Raw genomic sequence first — 27499 nt, 5'->3', positions numbered from 1 at the left:
CCAACAACCAGAGGGAGCTTGGAAGGCACTAATCAGCTCATAGCACAGAGGAAGGTACACCTGTTACCAGTATAGGGACTTCTCTTTTGTAGTTATGGTCCCTAGAGTTGTGGGCCATAGCTAGAGGTTTATCAGTTTAATTCCGAAGTTTTGGCATAAATTACCAGTGCTCACTCTTAGAACAGTTCTAGTCAAATGCAGGTGACATGCCCATGTTTATAGAAAATCCTAGGGAATCTACTCCCCCCCCCCAAAAAAAGAACCTAGAATAAGTGAGATTAGCAAGGTTGCAGGGGACAAAGTCAATATGCAAAAATTGATTGTATTTCTATATATTAAAATTTAAAATGGGAAGTTGACATTTAAAAAGGAATAGCATTAAAACCATAAAATTATTAGAGATATATTTAACAATATATATGGAAAAACTAGTTCAGTGAAAACTACAAAACATCACTGACAAATTAAAGATGAAATCAATGAAGAGACCATGCTCATGGACTGAAAGATTAAATAATATTAGAGTTCAAATCTCCCCAAATTGACCTACAGATTCATTGCATTCTCTCCAAAATCCCAGCAGGATTTTATAGAAATTGATAAACGGATTCTAAAATTTGTATGGGAATGCAAAGGATGTGGAATAGGCAAACAATTTTGAAAAAGAACTAAGTTGGAAGACTTAACACTACGTGATTTTTAAGAGTTAACTATAAATTTATGGGGACTTCCCTGGTGGTCCAGTGGTTAAGATTTTGCGCTTCCACTGCTAGGGGCATGGGTTTGATCCCTGGTGGGGGAACTAAGATCCTACGTGCCGCACGGTGCAGCCAAAAACAAACAAACAAAAACCACAAACAAAGAAGTTTGAGGTGGCCTAGGCAAGAATGAAGAAAAGCTGAATAAAATACAGTGGGTTGCAATGGATATGTGAAATATTTTGAAGTGGGCTTTGGTAACTAAGTAACTATAATAAAGGGGAATAAAAGAAAAGAAGCCAAGGGACTTACCTGGTGGTGCAGTGGTTAAGAATCCTCCTGCCATCGATGAGGACATGGGTTCGAGCCCTGGTCCATGAAGATCCCACATGCCAAGGAGCAACTAAGCCTGCGTACTGCAACTACTAGAGCCCGCGCTCTGCAACAAGAGAAGCCACCGCAATGAGAAGCCCGCACACCGCAACGAAGAGTAACACCCGCTTGCTGTAACTCGAGAAAGACCGTGGGCAGCAACGAAGACCCAAGGCAGCCAAAAATAAAAATAAATTAATTAATTAATTTAAAAAAAAAAGAAGCCAATATTAGATTTTAAACCTTTAAGAGAAATAGGGAGTTGTTTGGGAAAGAGAACCTTTGGGGAGGAAGATATAATAAAGGTTGACTTTAGTAGTATTTTGTTTGATACTGTAATGAAAAATTCAAGAAGACTTTTTCTGTAGGGAGGTAGAAATAAGGGATTAAAGTTAAGAGTTTGGGGATAGAGATTAAGATTTGCATGTACTTAGCATAAACAAATTGAAACATAAGCCAGTACCAGTTCACCAAGAGAAAAAGCATATATACAGAGAAGAGGAGAACGTTGCTCTGTATCTGCAGTTACAGTGTTAGAGGAGGGAGATAGACCAGCAAAGGAGAGAAACAGCAGCCCTCAATAGCTGGAAAATACTTCCTTTTATGTGCTCATCTTCCTCCTCTTCTCCATATATGTGACCCTTCACTCTGCCTCTCCAAGATATTTTGAATTTTCTTGCCTTGTTCATACCTCATTACAGCCTCTTTAAAACAGCATGTATATTTCCTAACTTCCTTGTTATATAATACTTTTAAAATGTTTTTCAAAACTATGACTAGTTCTAAATTGGATAGTAAGGTATTTTCAAAGCCCTAAGGTACAAAGCTACTTCTAATTTAAATAGTTTGTCAAGAGAATAAATCTTCTAGTGCCTCTGATTGGACTTAAGGTATTCAACTGGAACCAGTCTCTAAAAATACATAAATGCTAACTTAAGTTTATACTGAAGCGTGCGATAATTCTGAATATTTTCTAATTGAGTAACTTAATAGAATTTTTGGTGATGTGCAAGGGAAGTTGGAAGAAGAAAGTTCAAAAACTGGAGAGAGAAAACAGATGTACTTTTAAATCATTACTCATGAAAGACAATACAAAATATTTGTTGCTTATTAGAGCTTATAAGGTTCAGCCTATGCTGGGAGATAAGGCTGCTAGAATTGGTATGAAGGAGAAATTTATCTCTGTTGTGATACTGAATAGTCTTCTAAAACGGCTGCCATTTTTGGTGAAAACCTACATATGTAAAGTACCTGAAATCTAAGCATTTCTGCATTAGATAACACAAATAAAACCCTGATTTTTTAAAAAAGAAGTCTAACTGTTACCTCTCAACTTTTCAGAGGAAATGCGAAAACAAGGCTTATTGCAATGGCTTGATTCTCTTCAGACTGATAACACCACCTCTCCAGACCTACAGCTCACTGTGGGAGCAGTGATCGTGGAGGAAATGAGAGCAGCCATAGAGAGGCAGACTGGTTTTCAGTGTTCAGCCGGGATTTCACACAATAAGGTGAAGGCTAATAGTAGATTTCAAAGAGAAACACAGATATCTGTAGTTAAACACAGCGGGCATAGAAACAAACAAAAAAAAAGAAAAACAAAAACAAAACAAAAAACAAACAGCCAGGATAGGTATGAGTGGGGCATTTAAATCATTACACATATACTTTGAAATGGGTTTCTACTTAAACTTCATGGTGAAGACCAAATAAAAACCTAAGTAATTCTTTATCATGGGGATTGACATTACACATGTACTTTCCTAAGAAGCAGGCTGAAAATTTTGCTGGAAATGGTTATTTACATAGTTGTATCCACAGTATTTCCTTAATGACTGAACTATCCAAAGAAAGGAGGAGGCAGGACTTCCCTGGTGGTCCAGTGGTTAGGACTCGGCGCTTTCACTGCCAGGGGCCCTGGGTTCAATCCCTGGTCAGGGGACTAAGATCCTGCAAGCAAACAAAGAAAGGAGGAGGCTAGTTGGAACCTATTTCTTTCCTTTTCGGTTGCTGAATTTTCTAGTATTATCTCACTTCTTATGTGGAGTTCTGGGTGTTCTATGCTTTTGTTCTGTGCTTTTTGATTAAACTGCAGTGTGGCCCTGGGATCTTCATCCCCTTTGGTGTAGACTCAGTAGTTGGGCAGTGGCTGATTATTTCTAGTTACTACCTTCTCTCCCTCACTCAAGAAGAGGAAAGTTCTGCACTGCTCAGCTTGTGGGATCTTAGTTCCCCAACCAGGGATTAAACCCCAGCCCACGGCAGTGAGAGCACCGAGTCCTAACCACTGGAGCACCAGGGAATTCCCAAGAAGAGGAAAGTTGCCAAACTACTCAGTAGAGTTTTGGGGTTTTTTTTTTTCTGGTTAGGTGGAGGGAGGGGAAACAAAAGTCTTCATGTAATAATTTAAACTAGACTAAATGTGGCCTAGTAGAAGTTTCAGGGAATCTCCAATGAATCTGAAGAGTGATTTTATATTTTTCCTACCAATTATAAGTTGTTAAATGATACCACTGAAGTACCTTATTCTTTGAAAAGACTTCTCAAGGGTTTTTTCATTTTGAAGTCTTATTTAATATAAGAAGATGTTTGCTATTGGACAATGACTTCGAGCCCAGTCTTTATCACAGATGCTAAATGATGGTAATCTGTATTAAATCCGGGACTCAAAATGGACTAACCATTAATCAAGAAATGTATATAAATGGAGTAGGGTAAAATGAGTTTGTTTTAGCATTTTCATATGGACATACTAAGAAATGCATCTTAAGTCTCTTCTGTAGCTTCTCTACTTTTTCACCCTCTTGAAATAGGAAAACCTTAAGGAATAGATGAGGGTGGAATAAATGACTAAAGAAAGACTGAGAATGGAAGATGTGGAAAGGACAATGAGGATAATGATAGTGGGTCATGTTTTCCACTGTGGATATTGTGGGACACCAAGCTTTGGAGATGTCTTGAGTTTCTGGTTTTGGTTTTGTTTTTAACGTGGAAACCATTAGTTACAGCCCTTAAGCTGTGCCGTGTGTATGCGTGTATATGTGTGTGTTAATATTCACCAACTCTGTGTGTGGGTGTTGACAGTAATGGGGTTTTTATACTTTCCATGCTCCAGGTTCTGGCAAAGCTGGCCTGTGGACTAAACAAGCCCAACCGGCAGACCCTGGTCTCACATGGGTCAGTCCCACAGCTCTTCAGCCAAGTGCCTATTAGCAAAATGTAAGTATTCAGGGAGCACCTTAAATTTCACTTCTATATATGTGAAGGCACTCTCTGGTTGTAGTTTCTTCTGTTCCTTAAGGATTGGAGCCAGGGAAAATAGGTACCATGGGGACAGGAGGGAGATGACACAGAAAATTTTACAAACATGCTGAGATTTTTTTCTTAATGAACTTTCAATTCCGGATTATCTGTGGAAGATACTTAATCCTGAATTTTAAAAGAATGAACTGTTTTTTAGCTATATGTTTAACTTCCTTCTAGGTTTTTTACTCAAGCCTGTTACTAAATAACAAATAGGAATTTTACTTCTTTTCTTTGTTCTAGTAGCGTATCAAGCTGTTCAGGGCTACTGAATTGCTCCCAAATAAAATTAATACCTAGGTTGTGCATACCAATAGTGTGTCCTTGACAAGGGCTTATAATATTGTTGAAGGGACAAGATATATCTGTTCAAAGCAATAGTGAAAGTGCTATCATCAAGACTATATGTGAGTAACTGCTAAATGAATTGTACAGGTAGTTACCAAAGTTCATAAAAGTCATCTGAGAAGGACTTATGAAAAAGGCATGGGAGAGTCAGATGAGAATAGAAGAGAAATACCAATTTGGAGACTGTTTTGAGCACCAAGAGGGAGAAAATATATTTCCAGTGAACTGGGACCATATTGAGGAAGATAAGTGATGGAAAAAGGACTGAACAGAGAGGTTGAGGACAGATTATTAGACATCTCAAAGGCCAAGCTGAAGAGTTGTTTTTTTTTTTTTTTTTTACTATATTCTTAAATATAAAATGTTTTAGCTATGGAAGGGGTTTGTTTTGGAGGTGGAATTTTAATCCCTAAATGGGACAGTAGATCCTGTACAATTGAAAGTTTTATACACAGTTGACTTGATAACTAATTAATGACTTTACCCTTGTGTTTATGCTATGGTTAGTCTTCTTCCCAGGCCCTAACTTCCAGAGTACTGAATTCCCAGAGTCGTCTAGTCTTATGCTAGAAAATCAATAGTTTACAGGACCAATGTGTGTTCTCATTTTCCCTGCTAACTAGATATTTATGATGTGACCTATAAATCTTTTGTCTTTTTTTGGTTGTTGTTAGCCGTAATCTTGGAGGAAAGCTAGGGGCTTCTGTCATTGAAACCCTGGGGGTAGAATACATGGGAGAACTGACCCAGTTCACTGAATCCCAGCTCCAGAGTCATTTTGGGGAGAAGAATGGGTAAGTGATTCCTAATACTTTTCAATCATAACCTTTATGGATATGCTAAATTCAAATGTAGACAAGAGCATCAGGTAAAATCTAGACCTATCTTTAGGTTAATATTTGCTCCTCGAGGTAATTGCATTCGTCCTTTTGCTTTAAAATATTAAATCATTATAACCTATTAGTCTAGTTTTTTTCACGTGCCTAAATAGGTTGGTAGATAGGAGCTGTTATTCTGAAGCTCTGATATACACATGCACAATATTTATGTGTGCTAAGATGCTGTTGTTCTCTTAAAAATCCTTGTATTTTTGCTTACTAAGTACCAAAACTACTTGGGGATATGAAATATGTGGCTTAGTTGGCACTTTTCCCAAAACACAAATGATGACTTGGCTTTAGAAAGCATAATGTGTTCTCCTCGGCAATTTATCATTACTGGAATTCATTGGGAAGGGCAAGGATTCTGTTACGGGTGAGGTGTACTTAATTTTGAACAAATTTTTCCTTTTTCATGAAAGGAATAAAAGGTAGTATAATATAGGTATTTTGTTTTAACATGAATAATCATTTGCTTTCACCTTAAACTTTTTTGCTGGTTTCATTAGATCTTGGCTATATGCCATGTGCCGGGGGATTGAACATGATCCAGTTAGACCCAGGCAAATACCCAAAACCATTGCCTGCAGCAAGAACTTCCCAGGAAAAACAGCTCTGGCTGCTCGGGAACAGGTAGGCAGACATTCTTGACAGAACATTGACTCTTTTAAGGGAGTTGGTGGGTAGGTTTTGGTAGCTGTGGAAAGTTAGGTGGGACCTTTATGCTGTAAAATATGAAGGAAATAGAAGGTTTTTTGTGTGCTGAAAATTGAGTAGTTTAACTTGGGATTTTTTTTTTTATTATTATTTTTTCCCTTTCTTCCATCTGAAAAGAAATAGAATGGAGCTGATTGAAGTTTGAAATGGAATTACTCATTTTTTGTTAGGTGAAATCTTAGGAGGCCAGGATATTGTGCCTCAAGTTTGTGTCTTTTTTGTGTGTGTGTGTGGTACGCGGGCCTCTCACTGTGGTGGCTTCTCCCGTCGCAGAGCACAGGCTCCGGACGCAGAGGCTCAGCGGCCATGGCTCACGGGCCCAGCCGCTTCGCAGCATGTTGGATCTTCCCAGACCGGGGCACGAACCCGTATCCCCTGCATCGGCAGGCAGACTCTCAACCACTGCGCCACCAGGGAAGCCCACTGTGTCTTTTTTTCTCAGAGCTGGAACATGCCTGAAATTCACCTGATGGCATGCCAGCAGGAAAAGAATGAAAGCTCTTGAGCTAGGGCAGGTCAGAGTACTGAAGATTTCTATGATCTGGGGATTGTTACAGGGGAGACTTTGTTACACACTTCCATTTTGGGGAGAACTGAACAAAACCACCATTTAGTTCTATAATAAACCTAGAGTCTTTAAATGAAAGATTAAAGTCTCAATACTTTTTTTAGGTACAATGGTGGCTTTTGCAATTAGCCCAGGAACTAGAGGAGAGACTAATCAAGGACCGAAATGATGTAAGATTTTCTTTCTTTATTCCTGGGGTGAGGTTTGGGATTTAAATACAAGTTGCTCCTTACCTTATGGAGTAGAAACAAAGATACAAAAAGATACCAGCTGGAAAATTTTAAGAAATCTTTTATCTTTTCCCATAAAACTGCCATAAAACTCAGTATGATTCTCAAAAGCCTGGATCTGTGAACGTAAGACCTGACTACCCCTGTCTCCCTCATTACCATTTGCTTTTACTTTTTTGTATATTATCTAAATGTTACCGCAACTCTGAATATACAGTGGATCTTCATCAGAGTACAGAACCATTAAGCAGGACATTTAGGGTTTGGACTGTAAATTATTCGGCTTTAACATAGTCCATGTGACAAAGAAGTACTCAGTTTTAGAGACAGAGTCGTAGGTCAAAGATGAAACATCTGATTGGTTTATCTTCTCTCTTTCAAAAAAAAAGCTCTATTGATACATATATATATATTTACATACCATGAAATTCACCCATTTATAGTATACAGTTCAGTAGTTTTAGTATATTTCAGAGTTGTTCAACTATTCCATAATCAATTTAAGAACATTTCATAACCCAGAAAAGAAATCCTATACCCACTAATAGTTACTCCCCCAGCCCTACGCAACCACTAGTCTGCTTTCTGTCTCTATAGACTTAATTATTCTGGACATTTCATATCTATGGAATAATATAATATGTGGCTTTTTGTGTGACTGGCTTTAAATCTTTCAATTAACATAATATTTTCAAGGTTTACCCATATTGTAGCATCTATCAGTACTTTATTCCTTTTTATCACAACATTCTATTGAATGGATATACCACATTTTATTTATCAATTCATCAGTGAATGGATATTTCCACTTTTTGGCTATTATGAATAATGTTGCTGTGAACATTCATGTACAGATTTTTGTGTAGTCATGTTTTCATTTCCCTTGTATATATACCTAGGAGTAGAATTGCTGAGTCACATGGCAACTCTATGTTAGCATACCAGACTGTTGCTGCACTATTTTACACTCCCAGCAGTGTAAGAGGGTTCTAATTTCTCTATATCTTTGTTATTGCCTTTTAAAAAATTTTTAGTGGGTGTGAAGTGGTATCTCATGGTTTTCAGGTGCTTATTGGCTATTTTATTTTCTTTGGAGAAATGTCTGTCAAGATCCTTTGCCCATTTTTGAAGTGGGTTGTCTCTTTATATTGAGTTTTAAAAGTTCTGTGTGTATTCTGGGTATAAGTCCCTTGTCAAATATATAATTTGCAAATATTTTCTCCCATTCTGTGGATTTTATTTCCATTTTCCTGATGGTATTTTTTGATGTGTCCTCTCCAGTTGAGACATCAACTGTATACTATCAGGAATCATCTATAATTACCTGTTTGCCCCTTTTTAGCTGAGGTGGTGGTAAATGTTCTTTGGGAGGCATCGTAAAGAGGTTGTGTTATGGGTCTATTTGACTTTTCCCACTAGGTGTTGCTCCGTTCTCATCTCTTTATTCTCTAACAGTCAATGACCTTATGTCCTATCATCTCCCCCTAGCTCACTCCCCTCTAGACTCCACTTGCTGGCCTCCTCCCCATTTATTTAACACACCAAGTAAATTTCACCTTCCCCTTCTCCCCAACTCCCCTGTCATATCAGCAGCCTCCATCACTCCCTGCCTTACTCTGCTTTTTTCCATGGCACTTTGTGGTCATTCCTATTACATGCCTACTTGTTTATTATATGCAGCTCCTACTACAAGGTAAGATCCAGAAGGGCCTGGACTTTTTGTTCTCTCCTGTATCTCTAGATAGTGCCTGATACATAGTAGGCAGTCAGTTATAGTTGAACGGTTTTAGTCAACAAGGACTTGTTTGTAATTGCCTATTTGTATTCTCTCGAGATATACAAATCTGTATAAACTGTATTTACAAAATGCACAAAAATACAAAATGTATTTTTACCTAGAAGTTGGTTGCTGCTCTTGGTTTGTCTTAGGGGTGTTTCTTCTCACTAGAATCTTTCGATTTTGAGGGGATCCCTATGTATACTTTTTACCTTCTTGCCTCGACCTTTATTTCTTAGTTTGCTTTGCATCAACAGTATTCAGGTGCTTAGACGTCACTGAAAAGTGTATCAATGATCATGCTCTCTAGAGGCAGGCTCACTACACTTTATCTTCTATAGATGGGCTGTAAGGAGGCGCTAGTGGAAACTACTGCTGTTTTTTTTTTGTTGTTAAGATTGAAATATTTATGCATTTAACAAACACGTATTTTTTAATTAATTAATTAATTTTTGGCTGCGTTGGATCTTCGTTACTGCGCATGGGCTTTCTCTAGTTGCATCGAGCAGGGGCTACTCTTCATAGCAGTGTGTGGGCTTCTCATTGCGGTGGCTTCTCTTGTTGAGGAGCACAGGCTCTAGGTGCATGGGCTTCAGTAGTTGTGGAACACGGGCTCAGTAGTTGTGGCTCACGGGCTCTAAAGCGCAGGCTCAGTAGTTGTGGCACATGGGCTTAGTTGCTCTGCGGCATGTGGAATCTTCCCGGACCAGGGATCGAATCTGTGTCCCCTGCATTGGCAGGCGGATTCTTAACCACTTGTGCCACCAGGTAAGTCCACTTCTGCTCTTAAGCATAAGAGCATCAGAGCAGATTAAAGAATAGATCCACTACTCAATCCTGACACCCTTTCAATGACTTACATGAACCCTCCTTCAGTCATAAACTAGAATATAGCATTACAAGTATTTAGTATAATCTTCCTGCACGGACACCACCAAAAAGAAAACAAAACATTCAGGAGAATCCATTTTCATTTATTCTGTCCTGTTCCCATTACCTGTCAAAATATCCTAGATATTCTAATATTCCATCATCTAAATTATGTCTTCTCCAATTATTTATACTCAGAAACAGAACAAAATTTTAAAAAATTAAACCTATTCCCAAACCATTCTGTCACCCTGGTTTTTTCCTCTCACAGACATCACTATATAGAATCCACATGCTCAAGGTAACTTCAGTTCTGTCTCAATCCACTTACACCCACAGAATGACAGGGTGGCCACTCAGTTGGTCGTGAGCATTCGCGTCCAAGGAGACAGACGTCTCAGCAGCCTGCGCCGCTGCTGTGCCCTTCCTCGCTATGATGCTCACAAGATGAGCCATGATGCATTTGCTCTCATCAGGAACTGTAACACTTCAGGAACCCAAACTGAATGGTGAGTTTCCTTCTAACTCACCTTCTTTTGAGACTTAAACCCTGTCTTTATTTAAAATTAGTGGGTATATAAGCATTCCAGCTGGGGTAGGACACAGTAGAAGCACCAGAAACAAGGCAGCTCAGCTGCAGCCTCTTTGCCTACATTTGGTTTGAGAGGCAGAGTGAACCAATACTATCCCTGCCTATATCAATTTGCTATAGTCAGGGGAATGACCAATTGTACTTAGGAGTACAGAACTCAAGTTTCAGGGAACTTTTCTCTCAACTGCTTGATGGTTCTATCTTAAAATCATCTTCCTTGATAATGAAAGTGACCTATTCACCAGTAATCTCTCTCTCACATCCCAACTCAGTTACAAGCTCCACTGGTGTAATACCAAATGTCATAATAATAAACTTCACTTCAGCTGGCCATTAAAGATAACCAAGTATATACTGGAGTATGTTCATTTACTGTCCAGATATTAATGATTTCAGTATTGGAATACCATAATTATTTATTTAACATAGCCTCTTAAATTGAAAAAAGTATTCCAGATTCACAATGTAAATATAATTATGTGAGGAAGATAAATTGGTTGCTTATTTATAGATCTACATTGGAGATTATAAAAAAAAGTTTAGTTAGGCACCTAAGTTACTGCATATCTGAATATAAGGGTACTACATGTATGGGTCTCTAAAGTTAGAGTCTTTGTTCTTAGAATAATTTACTTTTACTTCCTGGTATATTTATTTTCAAATATTGAATGGTTTTACTGAACCAAATGATAATTGTGATACTATGTTCACATTAAACCTTGTAAATTGACAGACTATAACAAATACTACTCACCAAGAGTGTCAAATATTGACAGGGAAGCATAACGTTGTCTGATTATAAGACTGTCCCTGAGCATGAAAGAGGAGAATAGTGAGATACTGTCATGATAACTTTTAAATTTACCTCATCAAGGGACTAATCTGTATATAAAAGCACATTTCATCTTCCAAAATTCAACTCATGTGAAAATTTATTTGGGTAATTAGACATGAGGAACTTTATGACAGGAATTTCTTGAAATATTTCTGAGACCAGATAACCAAAGCAGCTGTGAAATTTCATTCTCTAAAAATTCCAGAGTTCAAAGTCTGTCAGAGTTCCGGTTCTGTTTAAAAACAGAAGAGTGCGTAAGAGGATTTTTTCAAAAGTCTTTCCACTCTAAATATTCTAACGCTTTTTTATTGCCCTGAATAGTTTCTTGCCTCAACCCTGAATTTCAGCAGCTCTGCAGAAGTTATCTTATGAGAACAATAAACCCAGCTGTCAGGGGATCCAACTTACACATCTGACTTGGTAGGTGTTCACCAAAGTCAGTGGTTCTCAAGGTGTGGTCCTAGACCAGCAACATCAGCATCACCTGAGAACTTGTTAGAATGGCAAATTCTCTGCCCATCCCAGGTCTATTGAATCTATTAATCCAATATACCCTAAAGTCTGAGAACCACTGCAGTAACAGTTTCCTTTTGTGGCAGAACCAGAATCCCAATCATTTACAAACTGAACCTGTGACCTGGTGCTAATCTTATTCTTTTACTTTCTATTCAGGTCCCCTCCCCTTACAATGGTTTTCCTCTGTGCTACCAAATTCTCTGCCTCTGCCCCTTCACCTGGCACAGACATCACCATCTTCTTGAGCAGTGACCCAAGTTCTCCGTCAAAGGTGCCAATTACCCGTTCAGAAGATAAGACCCAGGAAAATGGCCCAGCGGTGACAACCACTAAGAAAGCAACCACTTCTCTGGAATCATTCTTCCAGAAAGCTGCAGAAAAGCAGAAAGTCAAAGAAGCTTCACTTTCTTCTCTTACTGCCACTACGCAGGCCCCCATAAGCAATTCACCCTCCAAGCCCTCATTACCTTTCCAAACCAGTCGTACTTCAGGAACTGAGCCCTTCTTTAAACAGAAGAGTCTGCTTCTAAAGCAGAAACAGCTTACTAATGTTTTCTTCCCTCCACAAAAACCACAGTCCAGTCCTAAAGAGTTACCAAATTGTTTTCCAACAGAGTGTCCAGATTGTGCCCCTGTCTGTGAAAAGGTGTTGAAGCTAGGATCCTTCAAAGCAACTCCTGCAGAGATGGATTTGGCCCAGAACAGCCTAAGCAGCCTTGCTTCTTTAACTTCCAAGTCTGCTCTGGAGGTGGCTCAGAAGGCACCTACTACCTCCAGTCTTCTGGCTGCTGAGGACCAAGTGCCCTGTGAGAAGTGTGGCTCTCTGGTACCTGTATGGGAGATGCCAGAGCATACAGACTATCACTTTGCGTTGGACTTGCAGAAATCCTTTTTGCAGCCCCACTCCAACCCCCGGGTTGCTCCTCCCAGTTCTCCTCAAGGCAAAAGAAATCCCAAGAGCCCTTTGGCCTCCAGGAATAAACGCCCTAGGCCTGAGGGCATGCAGACATTGGAATCATTTTTTAAGCCATTAACACACTAGTGCTGCCCTCAGGCTTGCCGCAGGGTTTTTTTATTTGTAACTGGGAGATGGAAATATGTTCACTTCTCAAGGAAATTTATAACTTTATAAAATTTTTAATAAGGAAAATAATCTGGTTAGATGCTGAGTTAAGGCTTCCACCTCAGGGATTCTAATTCTATTGTTGACAGGGATGTAAAAACTCATCTTCCAGAGATACAACTGTATTGAGTTTTTAATTGTTAGTCTTTAGGGAAGCAGTGTCATACAGTTTAAAATGCCTGGGCCTCGGAAGTTAAGAGATCCGGTTCCAAACCTGGCTTTGCCTCTTGGAATACGGCCTTGAGCAAGTCACTTTCCTCATGTGTAAAACTGAGATAATGCCTTAGATTACTGAAGATTAAGAAAAATGTACTTAAAGTATGTAGCTTAACATTGGCACATAAAAGGAACTGAGTGAAAAAAAGTTAAAAAAATTTTTTTATGTGAGGTGAAGACCTGAAACCCTAAATTTTTTTATGTGAGGTAACTAATTTAGGGCAGGACTGTGTACAGAGAAGCTACTCAATAAATACTGAATTTCATTCAAGTAAACCCTATCATAGCCACAATTTTAGCCATTGGCCCTTCTACCTCTTGCAGTGAGACTGTTACTGGACCAGCTCAGGAACTCTGTTTAGATTGGCTAAGTCATGATCAGAACTAGATCATCTCTAGGACCTTGTTACTCCAAGTGTGATTTTGAGGGGCAGCAGCTCCACCACCAGAGAACTTGTTAGAAATAGTCTCAGCCTTACCCCCACCCCTACTGAATTTGTATATTAACAAATTTGAGAAATACCCATCTAGAAGATAATAACAGCCCACCAGGTTTGTAGAGGGCAAGGTCATTTCCTTAAACCCTAAAGACAAATGTAAGAGGTAAATGCTTGGGCCTTCAGGGTCACTGGCACGTTCATCTCTTCCCTACTGAAGTGTGAATCTTTAGTTTAGGGTTTTAAATGAATTACTGTAGCTTTTTGCACTAGTCCATGTTTATAGTACTGTATTCTTAATCTCCATTCTTATGTGTGGAAAGTCAGTTTTGGCTTTTCTGATATGGGAAATGTTGATTACACAGAACCCAATCAAAGATGAACTGAGTGGTGGCAGTGGAGGGGGGAGATAAGAGGGTAGGGAGAACGGAATACATAGTCCCCCTTCCCATACATGTACTCAAACCAGTACTTTTAGGCTTATTTTAGCTTATTTATAAATTGGGGGTCTGTAATTTGAAGGGGGAACATTTGAAAACCACTGTGTCTAGCAAATTATTTCTTCTTCCAGAAAGACCTTCCACTTTTGTGGCAGTTAAATATCTAATAAAAGATAGTGCTTACTGTATATATGGCTCTTTCCCTACTAGATTTGTAGATTTCTTAAAGGCAAGAATTCACAGTGCCTTGCACACAACAGGTGCTTGATAGTCACTGGATGAAATGTATATACTGAAAATTTTAAGATCACCAGAACTGTAACAATAAAAATGTACATACTACTTATACACCTTTTTATACTCCTCAATGTTGCATTAATGTAGCAAAGTGCCTCATTAGTTTGTGGAGATGTCTGGGTATCATTTTCCAAAACTTCCTTTCCTAATCTAGGGAGAAGTTTAAAAAAAAAATCTCCTCTGGGTGCTGTACAGATCAAGTTGAACAAATTTTTAGCACTTCAGTTGACTGGAAGGAGTCAAATAGAAAAGTAATGTGGTAGAAACCTTGGTTTCATTGACCTTCTAGAGGCCAAGACAGGTAGTGGGGGGAGGTAGGGGGAGCACTAGTGAATAACCAATAAAGACAATACCAGCAGCACACGTTGTTTTCTTGGGAATGCCAGCCCTGCCCCAGCATACTGGCAGTGAGCCTGTGGAGGGGGCAGCAGACAGACATGCAAACGTCAGTGTTGGGAGAAGGCTATAGTACCTTTTTGCTGACTATAACCTTCCCTCATAGCGGTTTATCAGCAAGTGTACAGAAGGAAGTAAATGGTTCTTAGTTCCCAACACCAAGAGGAAGTTCTTCAACCACAGGCTTCTTAGTAGCAAGTTAAACCAGTGATATATAAAAAGCAGCTGAGCCTGAATGGTGGGGAGGCTATCACTTTAATACCCTGGAGGCAGAATACCCGTGGGACCATGGCCCACATTTATCATTAAATTTCTTTTGCAAGGATCAGTACTGAAAATGTAGTCCCTGCTTTTTTTTATTTTTTTTTTGGCCACACTGCGCAGCATGCGGGATCTCAGTTCCCCTACCAGGATCAAACCCTCGCCCCGCTGCAGTGGAAGCGTGGAGTCTTAACCACTGGCTGCCAGGGAAGTCCCTGTAGTCCCTGCTTTTTACAGTTGACTTTAACCTTGGGCCATATTTCTTCACCCATAAAATGTGGTAGTCAGGTACTCTGAACACAAACAGGAGGAAGGGACAAAGGTTTCGCCAGCTGGCTTTCGGCTCCAAAAAGCCAGTTTAGATTATATAAACCTCACTTCAGGCTACCTTGCATTGCTAGGAAAAGCGTGAGGACCAGACTGCCATGTCTCTAAGTTCTACTCGTCATTAAGTAGCTGGCACGCTTATCTCCAAATCTCTGACAGGGCATAGTCATCAGCCTCCTTACCCCTGTGACCATTAGCAAGTGGCCAACTCCTCAAGTACAGGGTGGACACCTATCTTAGCTGAAAAGGCGGCAGTTTCACTTTCTATTCTGCTCACTCAAAGAACTATGCAAAACAGGCCAGAATCCTTGAGTCACAGCACTGGAACACTGATAGCCAAGTGGGGGAGAGGAAAGGAGGCAGGGTGAATGAGATACCAAATGTGTTCTTCCCCCATTCAGGGCTCAGCAGTGTAAGGGTTTCACTCGTCTCTGATCCTGGAGAGGAATCCAGCTCTGGAAGATGCGCCTGGGTCTTAAGCATAAGCACAGTGTGTTCAATAAAACATTTTTATTCTGTACAATATATATATGTGTATTTAAATATATATATATATATATATATATATATAATATATATGTATATATATATGCAGAGAAACCTCAACCAAATCCCTGAGTCCATGGGAACCCAGGACACTAACAAAGGGAAAGAGGGAATCCATGCTCTAAAGAATAGCAAGTATGGCAACATCTTTCCCTTTCCTCCAGGTTCCCTGCAACAGTGGGAAAGGGATGATCACTACAAATTACTAAAATAAGAGAGGACTTACATGGGGGCAGGATGGGGAGCTGTGAGTCAGGTCCCCAGCCACCCGTCTGGGGACTGTGGCAAAACAACCTGTTTGATCCAGCATTAAAACTAGCAGATCGCTGCAGAGGAGGGGACAAGACTGATTGACATGCAGCTGACCTTCGGTACGCCAAGTCTTAGCTTGGCGGCCCCACACCTGGGCCAGCACAACAAATAGCACCTGTGGGGCCTTTGAGAGGAGGAACTGGGGACATGGCCCTTGACTGAAGAAGGGAAGGGAGACAAAGCTGAAGAGCAGACCTCATGTCTCAGCACAGGGCGGGAGCACTGCCATTCACTGTCCCTGTGCCACTTCTTCAGACCCTGGGCCACCAGAGGGCCAGGAGCAGATGTCTTTTGTCCACAGTCAAGTAGAGATGGGCAACTTACATGACCTTGAGAAGAGGTATAGAAAAAAGGAGTGCTTTCGAGGACCACCCCCAGTTGTTGTGACAATTCCTGACGTGCAGGGACCACACCGGCGAATCATGCCCAGTCCTGACAGTGGGGCCAACGTGGCGGTGATCAGCTCCCTCTGGTAGACAGGCCGTTAGGGATGCCAGGCTTGATGAGCCAACCAGGCGGACACACGGCTGCTGAGCACTGCCCTGAATTCTCCTGTCCTCTCCCTCAGGACTGCCCCTCCCTGGTCACACCAAGCTTGGCGTCTCTCCAGAAGAGCTGGCAGGGAGCAAGCAGTAGAGAGCACCCCTCACTCGCTAGCCTACGAACACACAGAGCCGCTAACAGGGGGCAGCATGGCCGGAAGTCACCTTATGTACTGTAGAGACAGCAGTAGAGCTGTGCCTGCCTGGAGGAGTTCAGAAGCCCATGTTGGCCTGGGCCTCTCCCGCTGCAATGGCTTGCACATCGGTGACATGGCCGATGCCCTTGGTGACACCCTCCCGGAACAGCAGCTTGGCGCCCACCTTCAGGTACTCTGGGTGTTTCAGGAAGCGGAAACGTACCACTGCTTTCTCCCCTGTCCGCAGCTTGTCCTGCAGCAGATACATGGTCACTGGCCCTGGAAAGCACCTCCTGTCTCTACCAGCCTTGGCTCTCCACCCTCGGGGGCCTAGCAGGTGTCTGCCCCACCCCCCAAGTGGGGCTTTGTCCTCTTTGTGGGATAAGGGAGCTCTCTACGAATATGGGGACAGGCTTTCCTCCTTTCTGGAAGCAGAATTCTGACTTTTCCCTAGGAAAACAGGGGCATGGCTGGGCCCCTCTCACCTTGGCATGGATCTTTTCTACCACTGCTGTCTGACGTACGTTGCCCACGTGTACTGTCACCTGGAAGCCTCGCCGGAAGGTGGTGGCGTGGAACAGCAGGACTATCTCTGCCTCGAACACTGAGCAGATGGTGGGATTCATCTCTGGGCTCACCATCACCATGCCCTGGGGAGGCATAGCCCCCAGACCCAGGAAGGGCAGACCTCACATTAGCCTCTCCTCCCCGGCCACCCTCACACCCCTTACAGCTCCTCAACTTCCTCCTCCTCTAGGACTTCCAACACAAAGACCTCAGAAGACAATACGGAAAACTATTCTTTTTGAGGGAGCCCTTCCTTACCCACCTTTCATGTCCTCTAACCCTTCTAACGCTTAGTGCTTTCAGAGTCCTGGACATTCGGGTTGCACCACAGTAATTCACATTTCGTGATCTGCGCTTTGTGAGTACCCTAAGCCTTTTCCATACACAGACAGTCTGTGTAACCAGCTTCTTGGCTTAGGGACTAGGTTCTCTTCAAGTTCCCCTGAAGCACCTTAGACAGATGCTTCTCATTCAAGGAGCCAGCCTCCCAGGCATTTCTCTTTGTGTTCTCCAACCCCCCCTCCCACCTCACCTTGCGAAGGAGTGCTCGGTCAAAGTCCCCGAGGGCCAGCGTAGCGGCCTGACCAGCTCGCAGCACACGACAGGCAGAGCGGTTGCGTTGGATGCTGCATACTCTCAGCTCCAGGAAGCAGCCATCGTCCGTGGGGCCCACCACCAGCTGGTCCCCCTCACGGCAAATCCCACTGCAGCCCACAGGGCAGGTGGCACAGCGTCAGCCTAAGCCCCCCTACCTGCTTCTCTACTAGGTCCTTCCCTTCTAAGACTGAGTCCCTCGGGTGGGAGAAAGAGACCCTAAATTCCAACTGGAAGGTAGGGGAGATGACTGCCTTGCCCCAGTCCAGAATTCAGACTGAAGGCTAACACCAGGAAAGGCTGGCAGTGACGCTGGCAGACAGGTACCTGTTGATTCGACACTGAGCACCTGATCCCTGAAAAAGCAGTTATCCCCTTGGGTTTCATCCTCCGCTTTGGAAAGAGTCTTAAGGGACCTCTCATTTCCCTAGTTGGAGATGAAGTCAGTTGATGCACTCTAGTTTTCTTCCTGGGGCCAAGACCCACACTTCTCCCCCAGGGGCCTGGAGAGTCCTAATAAGCAGCAATACTGTTTCTTCCCTTATAAGCCAATACACAAGCTTTCTCCAGCTCCTCTGATGGTGAAAGCCTAATTTACAAACAAGCACATCCTTTAGATGGGCTCTGTTCAACTCCAGGGTCTCCTTTGGGCTATGATGTCTTCCAGAGTTTGGGTATGTGAGGGCTGAGTAGGGTGGGTAGTAAGAAAGGCAATTCACCTGGAAAGTGTCCCTCCAACAACTGTCCCCACCTCTGGTACTGTGTAGATTTCATCCACCTGAAGCCAAAGAAGATTCTATCAAGGGCTGGCAGGTCCAAAACCTCTAAACAGACTCGGGGCTTGGAATTGGTCCCTCCCAGATCCCCAGCTCACTGCCTGTTCAGATGGCCAGTTACCTGGAACTCCGTCAGCTGCTGCATGAGTTCCTCCTGCTCTTTGCTGTTGGTGAGTGGCGGCAGAATATTCAGAAAGACTTTGAGCAGGTCCAGACTCTCTCCAGACACGCTGGACAGTGTGAAGATGGGGGTGACACTGTAGAGGGAGGCACGGAATGGGCAGATGAGGAAAGTTCCAACAGGAAGCAGAGGCTGGAGCCCTATACAAGGAAAGGTGAGCTTCTCCTGGAGTGGCGAGGGGCTCCTCTCTGTTGTCTGCTAAGGTTCTCAGGAGCTTGGGGCCCTCTCTCTGTGAGCCATGGAGTGTGGCACGTGAGGCCCATCCCAGAGCCCAGGGAGCTCGAAATGCCTGGCACAGCACTTCGTCTCCAGGCTCCCAGGCATCAGCAAAGCCGGCTTGGGGGAAGGGTCCAGCCTTCAGCAAAGACTCCCTCCTACAATCCCAACCTGAAAAACCACAGAACTGAACCAGAACTGGTCTGGCCCTAGAGGGAGGGGTACCCCATGCTCTGGGGCCCTGTGGAGCCATCCCTGTGGATCAGGGCTCTGGAGTGAGAAAGGCTTACTTGGGGGACTGGGCAAACTGCTGGGCAGCAGTGACGGCATCGTCCTCAGAGGTGACCAGCATGGGGACCTTGTGGCAGCCAGGCTGCTTGAGGACCCGCTCTAGCTGGCGTACCGTCCTCTCCACTGTGGTCTTGGCACACAGGTCCACCTTGCTGACCACGATGAAGAAGGGCACTTTCAGGGCCAGTGCCAGCCCCAGATGTTCCCTTGTGGTGCCGGCTGCTCAGAGAAGCAGGCAGGCAGCAAAAGAAGAGTTAGAATGAGGGAAGGAGGAGAGAGCAAGAGGGGAGTTGGTCTGGCTCCCAGATTTAAGGAGGCCCAGGGTAGGAGAGTCAGCACCCCCCTCCAGCCCCATCCCTGCCCCAATGCCTCGTACCAATCCCAGTGTTAGCACTGACGAGGAGCAGGGCACAGTCAGGGCAGTAGGACGTTAGGCCAAAGATGGTGGTGTGCAGGTACTTGTGGTGGCCTGCCAGGTCGATGAAGGTGATCATCTTGGAGCTGCTCTCACAGATCTCTTCTGCCGTCCGTGAGTCACTGTAATTCACCACCTGGCCCAGAGCCCAGGGCTCTCAGTGCCCCCTGCCAGCCTCCCCAACCCTTCAAGAGTTGCCAGGACCTAAACCAGTCCCTGGGTGACCCTGCCTGTTAACCCTGAGCCCCATTTCAGATCTAGTTCAGTTGATTCCCCATTTGTTTTCTAAGGAGGTCAGAGCTGGTTCAGTGCCCTCAGGGCCTTCGTCTACACTATTCCAGAAAGGCTCCACACTCTGACCTCAGACTCTGTCCTTCACCACTACCATCCCATCCTTAGAGTCTGGTCCCACTGGGTCCCGTTGATTGCATGCACCTCTCCCTTGCTGTTAAAGCCCAGGATCTCGAAGCTGATGCTGGAGGTTCGGCCGGACTGAATCTCATGCAGGTGGCGGAAAAGGTTCAGCCGAGCCCGGCCCCGCCCATTGTCCAGCTCTCCTTGGGTCAGGACTCCAAGCAGAGTCGACTTCCCTGAGTCCACATTCCCCAGGACAGCCACACGGAGGTCCAGGAACTGTGGATGAATTGTCAGAGGTCAGGGCTCCAACCCTTCACCTCTCTCCACTGAGAGTTAAGGTCAAAGGCAGTGGCACTTTCTGGGGACCAAACGATGAACTGGACCCCACCCCCACCCCAGGGTCCCAGGCCGGGGGAGAGTCTGCCACCACGGGGTCCTCCCAGGGAGCATAGGCGTGAGAGGCAGGGAAGGGTGTGGGCCCACCTGTTGGTTGTCAGGGACCTTTCGTACCAGCACCTCGGTGATCTTCCGGGGCATGTCACTATCATAGTCCACTTCTCGCTCCCGGAGAACAGTGATGTCTGCCCCGACCCTGTCACAGCAAGGCCACAGCTGCCACATCTCACCTGTACTCCCCTTCCCCCTTCCATCCCTGCTCTGGACCAATGGCCTTCTCATCCTCCCACAGAGCTCCCAACACCTTTCTTCACTTCCTACCCACCCTCCAGTCTATCCCATATACACAGCTCCCTTTACACAAACAAACCTTAAGTAAAGGAGCAAAAAAGCCTGGATCCAATGCAGAGGATCCCAGAAAACTAACCCTCCCCACTTCAGCCCTTTGTCAAGAGGAGGCAGGCCCTAGGTGACTGGGCATGCGTGGGTCCAGATTTAGGGAAAGGAGAACCAAGGGGAAGGGGAAGCATACTTCTCCGCCATCCGGTGCAGGGTCTTGAGGGAGGCCCGCATCTCCTCCTCAGCCAGCCCCACCAGCAGCCCATTGTCTTCTACTCCAATCTGGTAGACAGCCTCACCGCGGCCCTCCTGGAGCCGCCACTTCATCTGTGTCACCAGGTGCTCAAAACGATACTGGGATGGATTCACCAGCTTCAGCTTAGGGCAGGTGAGGTATCATGAGAAGGTAAAGTCAGAGATGCTCCTCCTGAACCCACATGCTCCCCATCTGTCCTGCCGAAAGGACCAGGACCTTCCCTTCCCTCTTAACTACCCTCATCCCTGACCTCCTCTAACAGTGAGTCCTCTTCCAACAGAATGAGGTACAGAGCCCTTACCCTGTACCACATCTTTAAATTACTACAGATTATGAAGTTAGAAGGATCTCAAAGAAATCATCCCACGCCAGCAAGGACAGCCTGACCCTCCCCAACCTAAGACTCACTTTATATTCGATGTTTCCATCTTCAGCCTGAAAAGAAACAGGGAGCAGTTACCACACACTGTCCAGACCTAACCCCTACTTGCCCTTGATTCCCCCTGCGGTCCAGGCAGCTAACTTAAGAGAGCAGGAAGCCTCGGCTGCACCTGCTTAGGCAGGTGTCTGTCAAAGGTCATGGCAGACCAGCCCTATACTCAGTCCCAGTGTGACCCCTCTGAAGGAAAGGCCTCTGAGAACACAGTCAGTCACCCATCTAAGCCAGGAACAGAACCCGGATTCCCTCCTTTTTTGATCACTGGCAGCACGCTCTTCCTGGATGCAAGATTCTCCCCCTCCCTTCCCCCCAGGGCCTCAAACTGTTGTCCCCACAAGTCTATGTCTTCTCCGTGTCCAGGCTGCTGAGGCCATTCTTTGCCACTCATCTGAGAGACACCATTTCCTTCCTGCCCGCCCCTTTCAGCTGATGACATCAAGAATAAGAGATTGCAAGAGGTTCTGGAGCACGGCCAAAGGGTGAGCTCAGCACTGGTCACTACAAGCCTGATAAGAAAGGACTCCAGGTGAAAGAGAGGCAGGGCTCCAAAGGTGGGGTTGAGATGAAGAGAAGAAACTAAAATATAATGAAGAAGACAGACGCCACAAACTAGACTCACTGTGGCTTTTCTCCTCCTGTCCCCTAACTCTCATGCCTCAGTTGAGGTGAAATCTTGAGTCCATCCCACAATCTCCTCCTCTTCCCTACATCAGGTGACCCAACACAGAAGGATCCTGTTGCCTGAGCCTGCCCCTCTCGGGTACAAAAGGATATGAGATTTGCCTGTTCTGCCTGTCCTGCATTTCTGCACTCCTCCTCCCTGACCATTTTATTTTTCTTTTCCCCTTCCTGTCATCATTCCATCTCTTCAAGGCCCTTTGACTCCCAGGCTCTTACAGGTCTTCACCCATAATCTCCACCTCATGGAGTATAAAGGAGATCTTTTCCCATCAGTAAAGACCTTCCTTTTTGTCATTTTGCTGGAGATGAAGAATTAGGATGGTTTCAAAAAGTGGTACAAGATAATGGTCTAGGCTAATGGTTATCAAAGTGTGGTCCCAGGGCCAGCAGCATTCATATCACCTGGGAACTTATAAGAAACGCAGACTATCAGGGCCACCTTTGACCTACTGAATCAGAAATTCTAGGGGTGGAGCAGCAATCCAGGTGGTTCTCATACATGCTAAAGTTTTATAACCACTTGATGAGGCTTTTCCCCTGGGTCCTCCTTTTCTAAGAGGGACAAAGTAGCAGTTATTATCTGCCTTAGGGACAGATGGAGCAGGAAGGTGGAGGCTGTCCCCACTCCCTCATAGGACAGGGAAAGGGCGGGAGGACTAAGCCTGACTGTCGCGCGCGCGCGCGTGTGTGTGTGTGTGTGTGTGTAAGGACGGAACATATTGCTCTTTTCCCGGGTACTCCCCTCCTCCCCGTGGAACAAGTTCAGAAAACTCTAACTCCTCATCCCAGGATGCAGTCTCCCTTCTCCTGTTGCAGCAGGGAGGGGACCGGGGCATTTTACTCTGCTCTTCCCAAAGGGATGCAGGTGGGATCCCCTTTCCCCACTCTTCCTCCCTGGGGTCCTAACACCGGAGGGGGAGGCCCAGTCTCTCTGTCCCTCCTCCCTAGGGTCCTAGGACCGGAAAGAAGGGTTCTCCTCTCCTGGGGGTCTTGACACCGGAAGGGGGTACTAATTCTCTCTGACCCCCCTTCCTGTAGTCCTGGGACCGGAAGGAGTGGTTTCCTCTCACCCCGCCACTTCTCATGTGCTTACCTCGGGGGGCAGGTACGGGGGGTTGTTGGCTTTGCTCCCTCTGTTCCTTCCGTTCTTCTTCTTCCCCTTCGGGCCACCGCAGCTACTGCTGCCGCCGGCGCCCCTAGCCTTGAGGGTTCCGCCCACGGCCGGGCCCCCTCCGGGCCGGCAGCAGCCGCCGAACAGCTCCGATACCCGCGAGTCCATCCGCCGCTGCCGCCAGCCCCCCGCCCGGCCCCTCCCCCCCCGCCGCTGCCGCCGCCGCCGCCGCCGCCGCGCCTACTGCCACGGCCGAGTCGAGCCAGCCAGAGGAGGGCTGGGTGGGGCCCTGCGCAGGCCACACCCCCACCTTCCCTGGCCACGGGGTCGCGTCAGAAACAGCCGCAGGGCACCAAGGGATATAGAGTCCTCAAGCCTGCGAGCTCCCTGGAAAGAGCTCGACGCCGCCCTACAACTCCCGGGCGGCATCGCGGCGCAAGGAGCCGCGGGTGGCTTCGGGGCGTAGGCAAGGAGCGCGCCTTTGCCCGCAAAGGCCTAAGGGAGCTGTAGTCCAGTTCCGAGTCTCCAAGCGCTGAGCGGGTCTTTTCCTGGGGCCTGGTTGTGGGGCAGTCATCAGAGGCGGGGGGGCTTATATCAGAATCAAACTTTGTAGGCGCTTCTGGGTTTAGCCCCTTACCGCGATCCCAGACAACGGGTTTTGGATTGGAGAGCTGCAGAACTCAGGGCGACTGGTCCCTCCAGCCTACTGGCTCCGCCCGTGCCTCAGTTTCTCCCTCGACGGCCGGGGTGCCGTTTGGGTGAGTCAGGACCAATGCCAGGGCGGAGGCGGATGGTGGTTAGCCTAATTACGGCTTTTATTTTTACGATGATTATGCCACCTTTACACAGTAGTCACTGGTTTATTACCAGGCTGGCACTCTCCGCGGGCTGGTTTTAGCAGCCCGAGATACCGCGGTGGTCCCGACACGAGGCCCGAGCCCATAAACCAGCCTTGCAGCGAGGGCCCACAGCGAGTATTACCCCTCCCCTTTGTTTTGAAGCGGAACCAATCCGGGAGAACCGAGTTTGGCTTTAAAACCGCCAGGGCTGTAGGCGGGGCCTGGCCCCTACTTGGGGCGGGGCTGGGGCTCAGGTTACGTCAACCAAGGCGAGGGAGGGAGAAGTTGCCTGGAATAGAAACTTGGCCAAGGGCCCAGGGGACTGCTGACTTCTGACTTTATTGCCAAGCTGTCGTCTCTCTTGCTCTTTAGGGCTCTTGCAGTCAGCAAAGAGTAAACACATTCAGTGACGTAAACCAGTGTACGAGACACCAGAAAGGCAGAGTGGAGAAGCAGTTAGTGTTGCTGACCTGGGATTCAGGACGCGGAGTTCAATTCCCAGCCCCGCGGCTGTCTCTTACGCACCACTCACCCATTGTATGTCCACTTCCGCTCTCTTCACAAACAGCGAGATCCTCATACCCGGCCCAGAAATAAAACAGCCTTTCCCGCCAGACCTCAGTTTTCCTTGGAAAACTAGAAGCAGCAACAGTGGCTTACCTCTGGTGATCCTTTCAGGGGTTCAGACTTGGTGGAGTCCATGGCTTCCCCCCAGGACCACAAGGAGAAAGGCAAGTTACTGATCACGTAGTTGCTGTCCACATATAGCTCCCGAAACTGGTGAGAGCAGAAGGACCAAAATCTGTAAAAGGGCCTAGCAGACCTGGCCAATTATGTGGTCTTCAGTGGTTGAAAGCACACGTGACTTCTCAACCCTGTTCAGCTAAAGGAAGGTTTTGCTGCAGAGGTCAACCGTAGCCAGGGACACAACCCCACCAAGGAAGCTGCTACTTAGGGGCTGAGTGAGAGATCTCAAGAAGGTTGGGGATTGGAAGCGAGAGCTAAGACTATTCCCCCAACATTATCACCACCACCAACTCTGGGGTTTCTTGATAACCAGGGCCTGCTGCACTTGCCTGATAACACTTGTCCTCTCATCATCATAGATCCTTCAACCACCCCAACACACACAATTTCACTTCATTCTTTCCAATTCCCTTGTCTCCTAAGTGGAGAACTTTTAAGAGAAGGGAAGGGATAACCCATTCTGATATCCATTCTTAAACAACCTGGCTTACCACAGACAGGAGTGAAGGCTGGCAGAGGAGTAGGCTGAACAGGGATGTCTGTCCAGGAGGAGATCAGGGTCCTGGGAGATGGAAGGTGTTATATGTGTTTAGTTTCCTGGAGGGGTTGCTTATGAGGTGTTTATGATGTGGTTGCCTGTGAGGTAAATAATGGATGTATACATACAGACTTTTTTCCTGGTATGTAATTATTAGTCATTCATTCTTTGTGTATAGTACATTTACATACGTTTTAAAGTTAGACTTAGCAATATTCCCCTTTATATTTTCTTGGTTTTTGTCATGTCTAAGCCAACCCCACTCCTAAATTATGGATTATTCTCCAGTAGATGTTTAATCGATTTGGAATGTATCTTTATGTAGGATGTGTAATAGGAACTAACTTGATTTTTTTCCCCTCCTGAATGGATAGGGAGTTGTTTCAAGTTATTTGCTTTGAGAAGTCACCCTCATCACATACTAAGATCTACATATACATTGATCTGTTTCTGGACTGTCTTCTGTTTTATTATCTGTTTATTCCTGAGCCAACACCACAGTATTTTAATCATTATACTTTTATGGTATGTTTTGATCTCTGGTCCCTGCTTCCTGAAGCACACTTTTTTCTTGGCCTCTATCACCTAATACTTGTCTATTTTTCTTTCTACTTCTCTGGCTACTCCTCAGTCTCCTCCACAGATTCTCTCTTTCTGCTCATCCCCTAAACATTAGTGTCTTCAGGATCCTTGCTCATTTTCATTCTATACAGCTTCCCTGGGTGATCTTATCCACTCCCATGCTGATGACTCTCAAATACATATTTCTGTTCCCAATGGTGTTCCTAAATATCTCTTCACTGTCCAATGGAACAGCAAACCTATCAAAAACTGAACTCATCTTTTCTCCTTACCTATACCCCAGTAAAGCTGGTCCTTCTCTGGTGTTCCCTCCTTCACTGAATGGCACAACTGGTCATAGAGTTGCTGAAGTAAAAAACCTGCTTGTCTTCTTGACAGTCTCTCTCTACCCCTCCTCCTCTTCCTGGGCTCAACCACCATGCTCACTGGACCTCCTAAATATCTCTGGGGTTCACCCAGTTCTCTCCACCCCACTGTGACTACCCTAGTTCAGGCCTCTTTCACCATCTTTTCTGTGAGATATTATGGAAAAAACCCGAACGAACTTTTTGGCCAACCCAATCGTTGGGTAATTCCAGTTGCTAGCTCTAACTGGTATCCCTGCCTCCTCCTTTATCCTGTCTGTAATCTAGACCCAGTGTAGAGATTAAATTTATAAAATGTAAATGTAATTATGTCACTCCCCTACTTAAATCTTTCAAAGTTTCCCCCACTCCCCTACGGGATCAAGTTCAAACGCTTTAACGTGGCTTATAAAGCCCTGCCATGATCTGGCTCCTGTTTGTCCATCACAGCCTTAACTCTTCATAAGCTGAACTCTTTTTAATTCCTTGAATAGAGGATGCTCTTGTATCTCAAGGTCTTGTTAAAAAACAAAGTTCAACTGAAGATTTGAAGATCTAATTGGCTTTATTTAACAGTTCATGAATCAGGCAGCATCCTATCTAGTAAATACGAAGGCACTCTGAGGGGCTGTTCAAAATGCAAGACTTTTATAGAAGGGGGGGGTAGGATAAGGAGGTTGTAAGCAAAAGGAAAGAAAGGATTAGGGGGAATGTTGGGGGACTTATCTTGCAGATTACCTCACTAGCGCTGACTAGGAAATTCCAGACTGGTTAGTTTAAAATTCCACTCCAGGAGAAGTTGAAACTGCTACTAGGTTAGGAAATGAGTCTTGGTGAGATTTAGCACAAGTGAATCCGTTTGGGGGTTGTTTCTTTCTAACAGTCTCCAGGACCACCAGGCCCTCCTCTTTACCTTTACTCATCCTACAGGTCTCAGTTTCCTCCGGGACCACCCCTCACTCCCACCCCCTCTAGGTTAGGCGCTCCTGTTCTTCGCGTCCGCTGCCCATGTATGCCTTACTATATAATTCATCACATTGCATTGAATCCATTAGGCATTGAACACTTTGCGGACAGCGCCTGCCTCTGGCT

General features: G+C 45.2%; 2 protein-coding genes across 7 annotated transcripts in view; one reads left to right on the top strand and one right to left on the bottom strand.

The window, feature by feature from the left end:
• The window catches only part of POLH (DNA polymerase eta), a 30034-nt gene extending 15228 nt beyond the window's left edge, over window positions 1-14806 (top strand). The window contains exons 5-11 of the mRNA XM_082662804.1: window positions 2412-2581; window positions 4186-4289; window positions 5396-5515; window positions 6109-6232; window positions 6989-7054; window positions 10101-10270; window positions 11861-14806. Of these exons, the coding sequence (XP_082518930.1) occupies window positions 2412-2581; window positions 4186-4289; window positions 5396-5515; window positions 6109-6232; window positions 6989-7054; window positions 10101-10270; window positions 11861-12746 (1640 nt within the window). The 3' untranslated portion in view covers window positions 12747-14806. The remainder of the gene's footprint in view (window positions 1-2411; window positions 2582-4185; window positions 4290-5395; window positions 5516-6108; window positions 6233-6988; window positions 7055-10100; window positions 10271-11860) is intronic.
• GTPBP2 (GTP binding protein 2) lies at window positions 10321-23557 on the bottom strand. Of its 6 annotated transcripts, XM_082662806.1 has the most exons (15): window positions 23340-23557; window positions 21535-21561; window positions 21064-21248; window positions 20619-20727; window positions 20214-20411; window positions 19740-19914; window positions 19363-19582; window positions 18797-18932; window positions 18619-18677; window positions 17838-18009; window positions 17224-17388; window positions 15579-16991; window positions 14571-14630; window positions 11923-12075; window positions 10321-11420 (listed from the first exon to the last, which is right to left on the bottom strand). In XM_082662806.1, the coding sequence occupies exons 1-12, from the start codon at window positions 23523-23525 to the stop codon at window positions 16815-16817; spliced, it is 1809 nt and encodes a 602-aa protein (XP_082518932.1). In that variant the 5' UTR covers window positions 23526-23557; the 3' UTR covers window positions 10321-11420; window positions 11923-12075; window positions 14571-14630; window positions 15579-16814. The 6 variants fall into 6 exon arrangements, with proteins under 6 accessions (XP_082518932.1, XP_082518934.1, XP_082518936.1 ...); XM_082662808.1 differs by lacking the exon at window positions 14571-14630 and having other exon boundaries at window positions 11987-12075; XM_082662807.1 differs by lacking the exons at window positions 10321-11420; window positions 11923-12075 and adding an exon at window positions 12478-12534.
• Window positions 23558-27499: the final 3942 nt, after the last annotated feature.

Source organism: Grampus griseus (assembly GCF_964374135.1).
Source record: "Grampus griseus genome assembly, chromosome: 10".
Taxonomy (NCBI): Eukaryota; Metazoa; Chordata; class Mammalia; order Artiodactyla; family Delphinidae; genus Grampus; species Grampus griseus.
Note: the sequence above shows the minus strand (reverse complement) of the source record. Positions and strands in the feature narration are given on the sequence as shown.